At 41.7% G+C, this 18075-nt stretch overlaps 2 protein-coding genes across 2 annotated transcripts in view; both read left to right on the forward strand.

Moving 5' to 3' along the window:
* LOC147356308 (protein Cryzl2) overlaps window positions 1-9400 on the forward strand; it is a 32581-nt gene extending 23181 nt beyond the window's left edge. The window contains exon 10 of the mRNA XM_086343674.1: window positions 7655-9400. Within this exon, the coding sequence (XP_086199800.1) occupies window positions 7655-7723 (69 nt within the window). The 3' untranslated portion in view covers window positions 7724-9400. The remainder of the gene's footprint in view (window positions 1-7654) is intronic.
* Window positions 9401-17959: 8559 nt separating this feature from the next.
* The window catches only part of SEC16B (SEC16 homolog B, endoplasmic reticulum export factor), a 77677-nt gene continuing 77561 nt past the window's right edge, over window positions 17960-18075 (forward strand). The window contains exon 1 of the mRNA XM_086343668.1: window positions 17960-18013. The gene's annotated coding sequence lies outside the window, so the exon portion shown is untranslated. The remainder of the gene's footprint in view (window positions 18014-18075) is intronic.

The following is an 18075-nucleotide window of genomic DNA, read 5'->3' on the forward strand; positions in this document are numbered from 1 at the left end:
CTGACTCATTTGAAAAGACCTGGATGCTGGGAAAGATTGAAGGTGGAGAAGAAGGGGACGACAGAGGATGAGATGGTTGGATGGCATCACCGACTTGATGGACAGAGTTTGAGTAAACTCTGGGAGTTGGGGATGGACAGGGAGGCCTGGCATGCTGCAGTCCATGGGGTCGCAAAGAGTCAGACACAACTGAACTGAACTGAACATTTTTATTTACTTTATGACTGAGATTTCTAGGTCATGTGGTAAGTGTTATGCTTAACCTTTTTTTTTTTTTAATTTACACATTTAATTGGCTTTATTTATTGAGCAGCAGATCCCCCGACTGCCCCTGCCAGTCTACAGTGGTGGCTAGATAACATCATTAGATAGCAATACCAATTTAAGACTCTCTGATAGAGAACAGAACATCCCCCCATTTGGGGAAGGGGTGAGGAGGAATGGATTGGGAGTTTGAGATAAATAGATGCAAACTGTTATATGTAAAATGGATAAACAACAAAGTTCTGATATATATGTGTGTGTGTATATATATATATATGTATATAGTACAGGTAACTACATTCAATATTCTGTAATAAACCATAATGGAAAAGACTATGAAAAAATATATATCTTTAACTGAATGGGGGCTCCCCAGGTGGTGCTAGTGTTAATAGAACCCGGCTGCCAATGCAGGAGACATAAGTGACACAGGTTTGACCCTGGGTCGGGAAGATCCCCTGGAGAAGGAAATGGCAACTCACTCCGGTATTCTTGCCTGGAGAATCCCATGGACAGAGGAGACTTGTGAGCTATATAGTCCACAGGGTTGCAAAGAATCAGACGTGACTGAAGCGACTTAGCACGCATTCATAACTGAGTCACTTTGCTGTACATCAGAAACTAACATGTTGTAAATCAACTATATCTCAAGTAAAAAAAAAGAACGTCAGTTTAAAAGCAATCTATGCAGAATTCTAAATATAACGTGCTTATGCTCCTCAAGGAAGGGCAAGCTAGATAAATCAGTATTTTGCTCTCTATACCTCAGCTGCTGAGAAGCAATTCTGTTACAGGCTCTACAGCCCATGATTTTGAAGGCAAGGTTGCTACTATTGCATTTCTTTCAAAGCCCATAGTACATAGATTTTCTTTCTTTTTGTATATTCTGGATTAGAAACTGGTGCTTCAATATACGGCCTTCCCAGGTGGCTCAGTGCTAGAGAATCTGCCTGCAATGCAGGAGACCTGGGTTCAACTCCTAGATTGGGAAGATCCCCTAGAGAAGGAAATGGCAACGACTGTCTGTGTGGACATTTCAGTACAAGCATTGTACTGGTCTGATATGATATGTTTACCTTTTAATAACTATCAAACTGTTTATCCAAGTGGTTGTAATATTTTGCATGTCCCCCAACAATGTAGGAACGTTGCTTTGCCCCTGCCAGAACTTAGTGTTGTCAGCTGTTGTCTTTAAATCCATCCGTTCAGTGGGTGTGTAGTGTGGTATTTGATTCTCGGTTTAATTTGCATTTCTCTAGTGAATAGTGATCCTGAATATCTTTTCATATGCTCCTTTGCCAGCTGTATCTTTTCTGGTGAAATGCACTGACTGACTTGTAAAAGAAGATTCAGGTTCCCTTCTATCAGAGCAGTGGTCTGATAAATATAATTCAACTATGACAGTGTATCATTGACTAAACATTTCTACCTTTTAAAAACAATCCCACTCAGTCCCCGATATACTTATTCATTCATGAGTTTGTTTTATTCATCAAATGTTTGCTGGGTACATTCTGTAAGACTTAAGGAATTTTTTTTTTTTTAGTTGGGACAGTCTCAGGACAGTGCTGTGTTGGGAGGAAGAGCTGCTTTCTAATGGGAAACATGAATCAGCATAATATGTTTAGGGAACTGTAGGTTACGCTGACTAGGGTTCCCAGGTGGTGCTAGTGGTAAAGAACTCGCCTGCCAATGCAGGAGACTTAAGAGACCTGGGTTCTATCCCTGAGTCAGGAAGATCCCCTGAAGGAAGGCATGGCTGCCCGCTCCAGTATTCCTCCCTGGAGAATCCCATGGACAGAGAAGCCTGGCAGGCTACAGTCCATAAGGTCACACAGAGTTGGACACAACTGAAGTGACTTAGCACAAACACACACACACAGGTTACTCTGATTACTCCTGTCTAATGAGCTAATTAAAAATTCCAACAGCAGAACCTAAAACAGGTTCTCACCCTGCCTCTACATTCCAGGTTGCTTATCTCCAGAGACAAATGTAATTGACTTCAGCCACGGCAGGGCAGAGAACCAGGGTGCTGGATACAGTCTGTGTATCTATCTAGGCATCAGTATGGAGCAGCCTCTCTCTCTGTGACACAGCCTGTAGGATACAGAAGAGGTTGGGGGGGCAGGGATGTCCCCAGCTATCTGAATTATCTATCAAAAGACTCTGGTCTAAAGCCATGTGCTTCACTTCCTAGTCTCTGACTGAGAGTCTTATCACTCATTAAATATCTAGTTTCAACACCACCAGTAGTCTATTTTCCTAGCCCAGATAGAAATTGAAAGGTAGAAAGGGACAGAACTGGGTTATTTTTAGAAGCAGCTGTCACAACAGAGGTAGCATCTGGACATAGAGTTAACAGAGCATCTAAAAAACAAAAGGCAGAATAATGGATATTCAGAATTATGAGATTCCCAAGTCGTGGAACAAAAAGGTTCTATTTTCTTCCATCCCCCATATTATCTTCTAAAGAAGTTAGATAAATGTGCTACATTTTTATGAAGATTTATATGCAGACAGATTGAAAGTAAGTTTTAACATTTGAAGGGACAGCTCTATTTTTATGTTAACATTCATTTGCAGAGGATTCCTCATGTCTCTAGGATGCCAGGTGAAGAGAAACACCACTCTCTTCAGTTATGTTTGTTTCCCCAAGTATTTTCTGTTGTTGGCCTGTGACAGATCTCCGGGAACAAGCGACTTCTAACTGACAGGGAGAGTGATGCAGCTGTGAGTCACCTGGAGACGTATCTTTGAGTTATTGACAGGGTGAAGATGAGTGTTTCAGACATCTGTCTTAGACATCTCCCACCTCCTCTGAGTACATCTAAATCTGCATAGATTGGGAAGGTCTCTGTAAGGCACAAAGCCCTGAAAGACACATGTTCCTGAGAAACCAGGCATTTCATGCTGCGGGGAGATTGCCACGATTGATTTGCTTCTGTGCTTATTTTTATTTAGTTATTTTTCTTATGCTTTTGGGGGAGGATTTCAAGGGGAAAGGCTTGGTTAATCAAAATCCTTTTTCAAAGCACATTTTCATTGTTGGACCACACAAGGCCCCTCTTTGGCTTTTATGTCTGTATATTTATGGCTGTCTCTATTTACTTACTCCCTTATCTTCCTTTCCTCCCCTCAGAGTCAGTCTTTATAACGTATTTGATGCTTATCTTTGGATTTAAATTTCTCTGTAAAACACACAGAATCATTTTGTGTGCTAATCTATTTTCAAGTGATGTAAATGTGCGGTAGATCTTATTCTGTTTTTTATTTTTTCATGCTGTGCCATCTTCTAAAAAAAATATTGATTTATTTGGCTGCTCCAGGTCTGAGTTGTGGCCCTTGGGATCTTTGATCTCTAGTTTCCTGACCAGAAGTCAAATCTGGGCCCCCTGCACTGGGAAGTGTAGTCTTAGCCACTGGACCACCAGGGAAGTCCCAGTGCTGTCTTTTAAAGATCGCCTCACATTGCTGTTCCTATGTCCAGTTCATTACCCTTCATTGCTGCATAGTAGTCTCTGCATCTACCATGGTTTACAGATCCCTTCCCTAAAGATAAAATTGATGTGATTGCCTGCCCCTGTGATTGGTGCTATAATGAACAGCCTCATGGGTGACTGTTAGGACTTGTGCAAGTGTTGCTAGGGGAGTATTTTCCCAGGAATAAAGTAGTTGGGTCATAGGGTGTATGCCTATTTTATCTGACTGCCAACTGTTCTCCAGAATGACTTGCCCTGTCTATGCCTCTACCAGCAATGCATGAGAATGTTTTTATTTATTTACCACCCGTCGGTATATAGCATGGTGGCTCAGCTGGTAAAGAATCCACCCGCAATGCGGGAGACCTTGATTTCGATCCCTGGGTTGGGAAGATCCGCTGGAGAAGGGAATGGCTACCCACTCCAGTATTATGGCCTGGAGAATTCCATGGACTGTATAGTCCACGGGGTTGCGAAGAGTCGAACATGACTGAGCAACTTTGACTTTCACTTTCTTCCCAGCTTTCTGATGGCTTATTCAAATTTATAAGCATAAAGTGGTATTTTACCATTTTAATTTGCATTTCCCTGGTTTCTAATTATTTTTAGCATCTCTTTGTATATTTGCAAGCCTTTCAGGTCTTCAATTCTTTGAACTGTAATTTAGCCCTTTGGAAGTTTTCTATGGGAGATTGCTCTTTCTTACTAATTTGCAAAAGTTCCTGTATAACCTATGGTTCTCAAACTTTAATGTGCACAGGAATCATGTTAAGATACACATTATAATTCAATAAGAGTGGGGTGGGGCTTAAGGCTGTGCATTTCTAATAAGCTCCCAGATGATGCAGAAGCCTGTGGTCCTGAACCACAATGTGATTAACAAGGTTCTACGTGTTAGTTTGGGGGCTTCCCAGGTGGCTCAGTGGTTAAGAATCCACCTACCAAGCAGGAGATGTGGGTTCAATTCCTGGGTCAGGAAGATCCCCCGGAGAAGGAAGTAGCAACCCGCTCCAGTTTTCTTGCCTGGAAAATCCCATGGACAGAGGAGCCTGGTGGGCTACAGTCCCTAGAGTTGCAAAAGAATTGACTAAAACGACAATGTTGAGGCTTTGAGAAAGTCTGTCCTTCCAGAGTTGTCAAGTGTGTGTCACCTTTGTTTGCATTTAATATAATCAAACACATCAATGTTTTGCCTTGTGATTAGTGGTATTTGGAGCTATTTCATAAGTCCTTTGTCATCCCTGGTTCACAGTGATTTTCTTCTCTATTTTTCTTTTTTAACTTTGTACTTTCATTTCACATTTAAGGATTTAAATCCATCTGAAATTACCTTTGATTTAGATATAAATTAGGTAATCAATTTTAATTTTTCTCCTTATAATGAGCTTGCTTTATCAGACTCAGTAGTTCATTGTTTCTCTATTGATTTGTGATACTGCCTTTGTCTTATTTTAAGTTCCCAGGTACACATGTGTGTGTCTGCACTCTGCTTTCCATTCTGTTTCCTGGTTCACATGTTTATTCCTGTAATAGTATTTCACTGTTTTATATTTATAGCTTTGAAGTGTGTTTCAGTATCTGGAAGAGTATCTTCCACCTGTTCTTCTTTTTCAAATGTGACTTAGATATTTGTGAATCTTTATCCTTTTAGAAAAATTTTGAAATAAATTTCTTAAGTTCCTCAAAATTCTAGCTGAACTTTTGAATGGAACTGTGTTGACTTTACAGATTAATTTGGGGGAGAAGTGATAGTTTTACAGTTTTAAGTTCTGTAATTTGTAAACAGGGACATTTTGCTAGTTATTCAGATCATTCCTGTTTTTAAATAGAATTTAAAGTTTTTCTCCTTAAAGTCTTCTGGATTGCCTGAGTTATGTTAATTACAAGTACTTTTTGTTTTTGTTGCTCTTGAGAACAATATTTTCTGTTGTGTTTTCTAGTTGATTATTTTTGATATAGAGAAATATTAATAATTTTTGTAAGTTCATCTTATATCTTGTTAAGTTTCCTCCATGACTTTTCATGACTTGATAGCTCATTTCTTCTTATCACTGAATAATATTACGTGGTATGGATATACTACAGCTTGTTTGCCCATTCCCCTTCAGAGGGACATCTTGGTTGCTCTCAAGTTTTGGCAAATATAAACAAAGCTGCTATAAACACTCTTGTGTAGGTTTTTGTGTAGATATAAGTTTTCAACTCATTTGGGTAAATACTTAGGAACGCAATTACTGGATCATATGGTAAGAATATGTTTAGTTTTATAAGAAACTGCTGAACTATCTTCCAAAGTAGCTATATCATTTTGCAACTACGATTCCCACCAATGATGAATGAAAGTTGCCATTGCTCCACATTGTTATCAGCATTTGATGCTTAGTTTTGAATTTTAGACGTTCCAACAGGTGTGTAGTAGGATCTCACTGTTGTTTTAATTCTCTAATGACATATGATGAATGTCTTTCGTAGGCTTACTTACTGTCTGTATGTCTTCTTTAGTAAAATGTCTGCCTAGACCTTTTGCACATTCTTAAATGGGGTTGTTTGTTTTCTTATTGTTGAGGTTTAAGAATTCTTTGTGGATTTTAGATAAAAGTTCTTTATCAGATATACATTTTGCAAATACTTTTATCCCAGGCTGTGTTTTATATTTTTATTCTTTGAAGTGTCTTTTGCAGACAGCAGTTTTTAGTTTTAATGATGTCCAACTTACCAATTTTTAAAAACTTAATTCATTTTATTTATTTATTGGGTCTTTGTTGCTGTTTGAGGACTTTCTCTGGTTGTAGAGGGCTGGGGAGCTACTCTCTTGTCGCAGTGCAGGGACTTCTCATGTGGTGGCTCCTCTTGTTTTGGAGTATGGGCTGTAGTAGCTCTAGTTGGAGCTGACGGGCTCTAGAGCTTGGGCTCAGTAGTTGTGGCACACAGGCTTAGTTGCTGCACGGCATGTGGAATCTTCCCAGACCAGGGATTGAACCTGTAATCCCCTGCATGGGCAGGCAGATTCTAATCCACTGTACCATCAGGGCAGTCCTACCAATTTTTATTTTCCTAGATTATGCTTTGATGTTATATTAAAAAACTCATTGCCAAGCATAAGGTGCCTTAAGATTTTTTTTCTTGTTTTCTTCTGGAAGTTTTATAGTTTTGCTTTTTACATTTATGTGTAAGATTCACTGTGAGTTAATTTGGTGAAAGACATAAGGACAGTGTCTTGATTAATGTTTTTTGCATTGGATGTTCGTTTGTTCTGGCACCTTTTTTTTTTTTTTTTTTAAGAATATTCTTTCTCCATTGAATTGCTTTTGCTCCTTTGTCAAAGATCAGCTGACTGTATTTGTGTGGGTCTATTTTTTGGTTCTGTAATAGTTCCATTGACCTGTTTGTTTATTCTTACACCACTGTCACAATCTTGATTACTGTGGCTAATTTTTAATTTATGTTTTATATCTTTGTATTTCTAAAAAAAGGATTTCAGAGAGATTGTAATTTCAGTTGCACTGGAAACAAGGTAATTAAAAAGAAAAAGAAAAAGAAAAAAATTGTAAAAAATTACAGTATTGATCCTTCTGGCAGTGGCTCCATTCTTTTCAAAAGCTAGAATATTCAGAAATATTACAGTAGAGTATGGGCAGGCCTGAAGAGTTTTAACCTGATGTTATTTATCTGATAATATTAAAAATTATAGTTCAGACAGAAAAATTCTGAGGTTAGATTATCCTCACTGTTTTCCTTTGAGTTTGTGGTGATCAGTTACTTAGTTAATGTTGCATTAGATAGTTACCTACATTTTGTTGGAGACATGATAATACTTTAGCTATTTTAAGAATTGATCCAGTAACAAATCTTTGTTGAAATATGCATAGTTGCAAGTCTGACCACATATTTTTGGATTTTCTTTTTAGGTCAATGATGCCTTCCTTCATGTCACACAGCGTAAATCCACAGGCAAGGTGCTTCTCTCCCTTAAATAAATTTTCACTTCAGCAAACTCAGCATGTCTAAACCCAAACTCATCATCTTTCCAAAGAAACCTGATTTCCCATCCATGTTTTTTTTCCCATATTACCACCTTCCTTATTAATCCAGTTTCAAGATCTTTTAGAGTCATCTTTTATTCTGTTTTCTTATTCCTAGATAGTGTGATCATGTACTTTATTGTCCAGACTTGGACACAGTTGAGAGTGAAAGGATGCTGTTAGTAATTACACCAGGAGAACAGGTGTCCCAAGATGTATGATCACCTATTCATAACGCATCCGTGGCCAAGTTCCGTCATCTCCACCTCTAAGAAGTCTTACACACCACATCCTGTTTTCCATTCTGACTAATCACGTCATATCTGCTAATTCCAGTGACCTCCTAACTTTCCTACCTTTAATCTACCCCCTCCCTCTCCATTCTTGTTATATGTTATTGCCTTGGTGACCTTCCCAAAGTGCAGCTACAATTGTGTGTTGTCTCAGAACCCTACAATGGCTCACCATTGTCTCCGTGGTGGTGTTTGGACTCCTTGAACGAGCATTTCACCACGACCAGGATTTTGCCCCTCTCTGCTTTCCGGCCCATATTGGACAGCAGCGTTGGTCTCTCAGTGTACACTGAGATTGCTTGTCTCCTCCACCTTCCTCTTCTCAAGCTATTTCCTCTTCTCCCTTATCTTTGTTAAACATAAGCCTTCCTGGCCTCTGAGACCTACCTCTGCCACGAGCTTGTCCCCTCAGGTGCGTGGCCATCTCTTCTCTACTTTCCTATAGCACCTCCCTCAGGCTGTGTCACATTCTGCCTTGTACCAGCAGGAGTGGCATGTCTAAAGGAATGAACACAGGATTCTGAATTCAAGAGGTGGGTTTGAATCTCAGTCTCAGCACGTTGGAGGTGGTTAGTTAAGGTCTTCAAGCTTTCATTTTCTCCTGAAAAGTGGATGTTACAGTCTCCACCTCACGAAGTTATTCTGAGCAATACATGCAGTGATTGGGCAAAGCACCGGCACACAGTAGGTGATTAGCACTTGCTAGTTACTTGAGTTCTTTCTTTCTTCCCTTCCCAAGATAGCGTAAGTTCCTAGAGAGCAGGTACCATGTCTGAGTCACCTTTGTACCACACACACCTAGCACAGTGAGTTACCCTTGAACTGAATTGAATTTGAATGATCTGAAAGTCTTAAGTTGTGGGATTAAATTAAGAACATGTTACCTTGGGAACAGCCCAGATGTTCACCAACAGACCAATGTATATACATACAGTGGAGTACTATTCAACCTTGAGAAAGAAGGAAATTCTGACACATTCAGAACATGGATGAACCCTGAGAACATTGTGCAAATTGAAGTAAGCCAGTCCCAAGAGGCCAAATACTGTTTAATTCCACTTATGTGAAGTACCTAGAAATGTCAGATTCCTAGAAACAGAAAGTAAAATTGTGCTTGCCAGGGCCTGGGGTGGCGGGGGAGGAAATGGGGAGTTATTGTTTAATGGGTCTAAAGTTCCAGTTTGGGAAGACGAGAAAGTTTTGGAGATGAACAGTGACTGCAAAACAATGTAAACATAGTTAATGCCCCTGACCTGTTCACTTAAAAATGGCTAAAAGGGCCAATTTCATATTGCATATATTTTACCAAAATAAAAAATAAAAGAATATATTACCCTCACATCCGAGTGACTTTATTCAGAGAAGAGAGCAGAGAGTAAGGAGAGTGACTGGCTTAGGTTGAAGGATGCTCCTGTCTCTGCTTGAGTCCTGGTCTGTGGGGAGAGGTCCTTTCTTTTTTGGTTATAAACATTGTTCTCCAGTCCTCCTTATTGCCACTCAAAAGGAGGGAAGTAAGATGGGGGCAAAAACACACACCCGATACCACTGGAATGGAAGTACTTCTACTTGTTTTTGATGAGCTCCAGTTCCAATAAGCGTGGTAAGAAGCTTTGTTTTCTTTTTCTAACCATTTGTCAGAAGTTAAAGAAAACAGAAAACCATATAAGATGCTGTTGAAGTACGCTTACAAGCAGGTATGATATGATCATTAAACCAAGCAGTGAATTGACAACTAGATGAAACAGACAAATTGCTTGAAAGATGTAAAATAAGAAATTCAACACAAGAAACAGAAAATTGGAAAGAGGCTTTGTTTTCTGATAAATATCCAGGCCATTCAAAAACACCCATCTTCACAGGGTTTCCTCACCAAAAAGCTTTTGGAAAAACTGAATTATGAAATAGAAAGTGAACATTTAGGGAGAGAATTAAAACCGAGAAATTAGCAGAAGGAAGGGGGAGGGGGATGAGATCAGGGACCCACCATGTGTCTGTTGTGGGCCCACGTGGAGCTGCCATGAGAGCCAGAGCTCAAACTTCTTCCATGCCTGGCTGCCCATTTCAGTCTCTGGGGGCTGCATGCTCTGTGGTTCCATTGAATGACAAGGCTCTCTTCGCCTGCATTCTCCCCACACTTACTTCTTAACATGAGCTAATTTTGTATTTAAATGAAAGTTAGTTTTCAAAAATATCAAGACACCTATTTTAAAATTTTCTGATACCCTTTGGGATAATTGAAAGACATGCTGGATAGACCCCAGGAGAGAAGGAAGACAAATTAAGATTGAGAAGACTGTACAACCTCTCCCCCTCCCCCAGGCAGCTCCCTTTCCCACTGTTCAGAGCTGATCAGTAGATGTCACTAGTAATAAAGATCGATTGTCCCCAGCTCACTAATGTCAAAATGACTTAGATTGAAAGAGGCAGTCATTAAGGAGAGTGAGTTTCTTCAGGTTTAACAAGTATTGGTTAGAACCTCTAATGACCTGTTCTCTGCTTGCCTGTGTTCCTGCTTCATTGGAATGATTTGATTTGAAAGCATTTGACTCACATTTTAGTCATCGTTTGGTTGTTCCACCATCTGAGCCATTAGTTAGTCTGAAAAAAGAATCAGTGCAGCTCCAAGTGACAGCATTTATTCTATATTCACAGACTTTTCCCAGTTCCCCATTGTAGGCTGGCTGCTGAAGAAATCACTCCCACACAGCTCCCTCTTCTTTTTCTCTAACTGTGGGTCTATCCACCTGCACACACTTCTTTCGACAACAGAAGTGGGATTTTGTGCTGTTAGCTGTGGGGTAATCCTGTCTGCATATCACCCGTGTATTTGTCCCTGCTCCTTCCTCTGCAGTCTGCCTGGCTATAGAAAGCTATCTTTTCTGTTGGAACTATGGTTGTTGTTGTTCAGTGGCTAAGTTGTGTCTGACTCCTTGCGACCACAGGGACTGCAGTACACCAGTTTCCCTGACCTTCACTCTCTCCTGGAGTTTGCTCAAACTCATGTCTATTGAGTCAGTGATGCCATCCAACCATCTCATGCTCTGTCGCCCCCTTCTCCTGCCCTCAATCCTTCACAGCATCAGGATCTTTTCCTATGAGTTGGCTCTTAGCATCAGGTGGCCAAAGTATTAGAGCTTCAGCTTCAGCATCAGTCCTTCCAATGAATATTCAGAATTCCTTTAGGAATTCTTTGGACTGTAAAGATGGCTGAGCACTGAAGAACTGATGCTGGAACTATGGTAAAGACAACAAAAGATTTGCTCTTTGGCAAGTAAAGGAAAATAATAGTATTTAGACAAAATCACTTTTATTTAAAACCCAAACTAAGTAAACTAAGAAAAATTCACATTATTATTTCTTTCTCTTATTTGCCTTCCAAGATTGTATAACTGGATCAAGAGCAGTGATTTTTCAAAATGTTTACTGTTTATACAGGTCATGCAAGGGAAGGAAATGGTTGTATATGATGTACATCCTCATGCACTTGTTCAGTTGCTATGTCATGGTCAACTCTTTGGGACCTCATGGACTGTAGCATGCTAGGCTCCTCTGCCCTTCACTATCTCCTGGAATTTACTCACATTCATGTCCACTGAGTCAGTGATGCTATTTAACCATTTCATCCTCTGCTGCCCCATTGTCCTTTCCCCTTCAATCTTTCCCACTATCAAGGTCTTTTCCAGTGAGTTGGCTCTTCGAATGAGGTGGCCAAACTATTGGAGCTTCAGCAACAGTCCTTCTAATGGATGTTCAGGGATGATTTCCTTTAGGATTGACTGGTAGCAGTTATTGAAAAGAATGAGACAGGGATTTCCCTGATGATCTTGTGGCTAAGATGCTCCAAGTGCAGGGGACTTGGGTTGAATCTCTGGTCAGGGAACTGGATCCCACATGCTGCAACTAAAGATTCCATGTGCCAAGCTGAAGGTCAACTTGGTAAGTTGAAGTTGGTGAGTGCTGAAACTAAGACCTGGTGCAGCCAAATAAATCAATAATGAGAAAAATCAGGGAAGACAAGAATATGTTAGGACCCCGTGGTGAAAGAAAGCATGGTGAGTGAAAGGGGTTGAACAAAAGCTAGTGGTACTGGAGCCTAAGAAATGAAGGCGAGTGTTGTGGGATGAGGCTTCAGGGGGGACCAGGTTAGGCAGTGCTGGTGGGTCAGTTCTGGGTGTTTTGCCTTTACACTACAGCCAGTGGGATTCCATTGAAGGGTTCTAAGCAAGGGTTGGGAAGGGATGGAATGCCCAGAATGGAATAGTCTATAATGGGCAGAAAGGATTGGAGAGGAGGAGATCAATTAGGAGTCTGTGAAAGTCCCAATGAGATGGGATGGTAACCTTGGACTACGTTGGTGATGATGGGGAAGGAGAGAAAGGAAAGGATGAGAGCTGTGCAGGAGGAAGAGAGAAATGTTGAGATGACTCCTAGTTTCCTGAGAGGTTTTTTGAGAGGAGGGACATCAAATGAGAATTGGGGAGAGCAAGATGGTGGAGGAGTAGGTGGACGTGGAGTACATCTCTCTCCATGGATACATCAGGAATATACCTTCAGACACAGAAGTACATGCAGAACACCAGCTGAGAACAGACAGCAGTACCTGACCAGCAGAAGAGAATATATAGAACCACGCAAAACTCGGTAGGACTAAAGAACTAGGGGGAAAAACAGGAGTGTTAGTAGGACCGGACCTGCCCTTAGTGGGTAGGGGAGCTGAAGCAGGCGTCCGATCCCCACATCAGGGCAATTGTCTGAGTCAGAGGAGAAATATTTAAGGCTGAGAGTGTGGCAGCCTAAATGGAATGAGAATCAGACAGTCACTGCTGCAGCCATGCATACCCTGGACAGGTATGCAGGTTCCTTGGAAGGCGCAGCGGCTGGGAGCTGGAGTTTAGGGATTGTGGAGCAATCCCAGGTCGAGGGCTGCTGTTGACTGCAGAGAGATGGATCGAGAGGATGAGAGGGAGGAGACTGTGGTGGGAAATGCCTGTGGAGGAAAGCCAGGCAGCCATGGAAGCAAGGCGATACTACTGTGTCACATGTAGGGGGTGGAGCTATCACCATAGCCTCTCTCTCCCCACACGCTAGCTTCAGGCAGCTGAACAACAGAGAGGCTGGCCCATCAAAGGCCTGACGCACTGAACTACAGAGTAGGGTGCCAGCCAGGGGGTGCCCTCTAGGTGCCTGATGTGCTGAACAACAGAGAAGGACTCCAGGCAAGGGAGCCCTCTAAGTGCCTGAATGGGTGGAGCTACAGAGAAAGACTGACCAAAGAGGTCTTCTGATTGCCAGCTGCAAGAGGCTCAAAAAGAGACTCTGACAGGGCCATAACTCCTGCGGTGGAGGGAGTCCGTGTCCCTTCACACTTGGAACTGCCAGGGTCCCCACAAGCCAAGCAGCTGCGTCACCTTCATGCTCAACTCTCACTGGGGCAGAGCTGCCACAGGCAAAAATAGTGGTGTCTATGCGCGCCAGGTCGCTTCTGTCATGTCCGGACTTTTTGCGACCCTATAGACAAGCACAGCCGAAAGGAGCTACCCCGCGTCCGAGGTCAGGGGCGGCGGCCGCGAGGAGCTACCCGACATCCAAGGAGCGGTGGCTGCGCGGGTGCAGGAGGGCCTAGAGAAGCTATTCCACGTTCAAGGTCAGGAGGGGCAGCGGTGAGGAGATACCCCTCGTCCAAGGTAAGCAGCAGTGGCTGCACTTTGCTTGAGCAGCCATGAAGAGATACCCCACGTCCAAGGTAAGAAAAACCCAAGTAAGACGGTAGGTGTTGCAAGCGGGCATCAGAGGGCAGACACACTGAAACCATAATCACAGAAAATGGACCACAGACTCTTGTCTAACTCAGTGAAACTAAGCCATGCACTGTGGGGCCACCCAAGACAGGCGGGTCATGGTGGAGAGGTCTGGCAGAATGTGGCCCACTGGAGAAGGGAATGGCAAACCACTTCAGTATTCTTGCCTTGAGAACCCCATGAACAGTATGAAAAGGCAAAATGATAGGATACTGAAAGAGGAACTCCCCAGGTCAGTAGGTGCCCAATATGCTACTGGAGATCAGTGGAGAAATAACTCCAGAAAGAATGAAGGGATGGAGCCAAAGCAAAAACAATACCCAGTTGTGGATGTGACTGGTGATAGAAGCAAGGTCTGATGCTGTAAAGAGCAATATTGCATAGGAACCTGGAATCTTAGGTCCATGAATCAGGGCAAATTCTAAGTGGTCAAACAGGAGATGGCAAGAGTGAACATCGACATTCTAGGAATCAGCGAACTAAAATGGACTGGAATGGGTGAATTTAACTCGGATGACCATTATATCTACTACTGTGGGCAGGAATCCCTCAGAAGAAATGGAGTAGCCATCATGGTCAACAAAAGAGACCGAAATGCAATACTTGGGTGCAATCTCAAAAACGACAGAATGATCTCGGTTCGTTTCCAAGGCAAAGCATTCAATATCACAGTAATCCAAGTCTATGCCCCAACCAGTAACGCTGAAGAAGCTGAAGTTGAATGGTTCTACGAAGACCTACAAGACCTTTTAGAACTAACACTCAAAAAAGATGTCCTTTTCATTATAGGCGACTGGAATGCAAAAGTAAGAAGTCAAGAAACATCTGGAGTAACAGGCACATTTGGCCTTGGAATATGGAATGAAGCAGGGCAAAGGCTAATAGAGTTTTGCCGAGAGAATGCACTGGTCATAGCAAACAGCCTCTTCTAACAACACAAGAGAAGCCTCTACACATGGACATCACCAGATAGTCAACAATGAAATCAGATTGATTATATTCTTTGCAGCCAAATATGGAGAAGCTCTATACAGTCAACAAAAACAAGACCAGGAGCTGACTGTGGCTCAGATCATGAACTCCTTATTGCCAAATTCAGACTGAAATTGAAGAAAGTAAGGAAAACCACTAGACCATTCAGGTATGACCTAAATCAAATCCCTTATGATTATACAGTGGAAGTGAGAAATAGATTTAAGGGACTAGATCTGATAGAGTGCCTGATGAACTATGGACGGAGGTTCATGACATTGTACAGGAGACAGGGATCAAGACCATTCCCATGGAAAAGAAATGCAAAAAAGCAAAATGGCTGTCTGGGGAGGCCTTACAAATAGCTGTGAAAAGAAGAGAAGCGAAAAGTAAAGGAGAAAAGGAAAGATAAAAACATCTGAATGCAGAGTTCCAAAGAATAGCAAGAAGAGATAAGAAAGCCTTCCTCAGTGATCAATGCAAAGAAATAGAGAAAAACAACAGAATGGGAAAGACTAGAGATCTCTTCAAGAAATTTAGAGATACCAAGGGGACATTTCATGCAAAGATGGGCTCAATAAATGACAGAAATGGTATGGACCTAACAGAAGCAGAAGATTTTAAGAAGAGTTGGCAAGAATCCACAGAAGAACTGTACAAAAAAGATCATCACGACCAAGATAATCACGATGGTATGATCACTCACCTAGAGCCAGACATCCTGGAATGTGAAGTCAAGTGGGCCTTAGAAAACTTCACCACGAACAAAGCTAGTGGAGGTGATGGAATTCCAGTTGAGCTATTTCAAATCCTGAAAGATGATGCTGTGAAAGTGCTGCACTCAATATGCCAGCAAATTTGGAAAACTCAGCAGTGGCCAGAGGACTGGAAAAGGTCAGTTTTCATTCCAATCCCAAAGAAAGGCAATGCCAAAGAATGCTCAAACTACCACACAATTGCAGTCATCTCACACACTAGTAAAGTAATGCTCAAAATTCTCCAAGCCAGGCTTCAGCAATACGTGAACTGTGAACTTCCAGATGTTCAAGCTGGTTTTAGAAAAGGCAGAGGAACCAGAGATCAAATTGCCATCTGCTGGATCATTGAAAAAGCAAGAGAGTTCCAGAAAAATATCTATTTCTGCTTTATTGACTATGCAAATGCCTTTGACTGTGTGGATCACAATAAACTGTGGAAAATTCTTCAAGAGATGGGAATACCAGACTACCTGACCTGCCTCTTGAGAAACCTATATGCAGGTCAGGCAGCAACAGTTAGAACTGGACATGGAACAACAGACTGGTTCCAAATAGGAAAAGGAGTACATCAAGGCTATATATTGTCACCCTGTTTATTTAACTTATATGCAAAGTACATCATGAGAAACGCTGGTCTGGAAGAAGCACAAGCTGGAATCAAGATTGCCGGGAGAAATATCAATAACCTCAGATATGCAGATGACACCACCCTTATGGCAGAAAGTGAAGAGGAACTCAAAAGCCTCTTGATGAAAGTGAAAGTGGAGAGTGAAAAAGTTGGCTTAAAGCTCAACATTCAGAAAACGAAGATCATGGCTTCTGGTCCCATCACTTCATGGGAAATAGATGGGGAAACAGTGGAAACAGTGTCAGACTTTATTTTTTGGGGCTCCAAAATCACTGCAGATGGTGACTGCAGCCATGAAATTAAAAGACGCTTACTCCTTGGAAGGAAAGTTATGACCAACCTAGATAGCATATTCAAAAGCAGAGACTTTACTTTGCCAACAAAGGTTCATCTAGTCAAAGCTATGGTTTTTCCTGTGGTCATGTATGGATGTGAGAGTTGGACTGTGAAGAAGGCTGAGCACTGAAGAATTGATGCTTTGGAACTGTGGTGTTGGAGAAGACTCTTGAGAGTCCCTTGGACTGCAAGGAGATCCAACCAGTCCATTCTGAAGATCAGCCCTGGGATTTCTTTGGAAGGAATGATGCTCAAGCTGAAACTCCAGTACTTTGGCCACCTCATGGGACGAGTTGACTCATTGGAAAAGACTCTGATGCTGGGAGGGATTGGGGGCGAGAGGAGAAGGGGACGACAGAGGATGAGATGGCTGGATGGCATCACTGACTCGATGGACGTGAGTCTGAGTGAACTCCGGGAGTTGGTGATGGACAGGGAGGCCTGGCATGCTGCTGTTCATGGGATTGCAAAGAGTCAGACACGACTGAGCAACTGATCTGATCTAATCTGATCTGATTGAATATAGTTCCCCATGCTATACAGTTGGATAATTGCTTGATTTTTAAAGAGTATCTCTCAAATATTTCAACATTTGATTTTATCTGAAGCCATTGTGCTCTTTTATACAGAACAATGGACAAAGTGATGAGGGCCCGATGATCTGATATACCTCAAAGACATACAGAGCCAGACAGGATCCAGAGGACACCTAAATTGATCCAGAGGGTCAAAAGAGTCCTTTGTGAGGGATGATAAAAGAATTAGGGCTTTTCATTCTAGGAAGACCCAGGCTGAGAGGGGAATATAATTGAAATTTATAAAATAATGAAAATCATAGGATAAAAATATGAACTTACAAAATCCCAGAGCACAAGAACTAGGGACAACTTTATCATTTTAAAGAAATAGTTTTAGGGCGAAGTAAAAATAGCACTTCCTTCCACAGAAATAGTGAGTATATGGAACTTCATACTTAAAGGTTGGCCAGGACCAAACCAACAAGTATAAGAGAAACACATATTGTTGGACGGTAGAGTCATAGGAGATTATAAAATGAAATTAAAACCATTGGGTAAATCTTTCTAATTTTGGAGGATGACAACATGGAGACTGGCCATTAAGCTTTCCTGTCCCTATCTGGCATTTTGTCCAAATCAGGGTTCCTGAGTGAATATGCCAGAAAGGACAGAGCACAGTTCAGAGGGCATGGCTGCAAGTTTTACCTCCTTGACCTTAGGGACTTACTTCTTTATAATGTACCCTGGTTTCCTCAAGTGGGGAAAAAAAAGGTAATGTCAGCATTAAAATCTGCCTGACTATTGTGAGAGATTCAAATGAAAGCCTGTTTCTGGAAGTGCTTATTTATTTATTTTAAAATATTTATCTATTTGACTGTTTCAGGTCTTAGCCACAGTATGCAGAATCTTCATCGTGGTCCATGGACTCTCTAGTTTTGACATGTGGGTTCTCTAGCTGTGGCATGATGGTTCTGGGGCAACTTGGTTCTAGTGTGTGTGGGCTC

The sequence above is a fragment of the Bos grunniens genome, chromosome 16, assembly GCF_055505025.1.
Source record: "Bos grunniens cultivar Pamir isolate PY7600 chromosome 16, Bosgru_T2T1.0, whole genome shotgun sequence".
Lineage (NCBI taxonomy): Eukaryota > Metazoa > Chordata > Mammalia > Artiodactyla > Bovidae > Bos > Bos grunniens.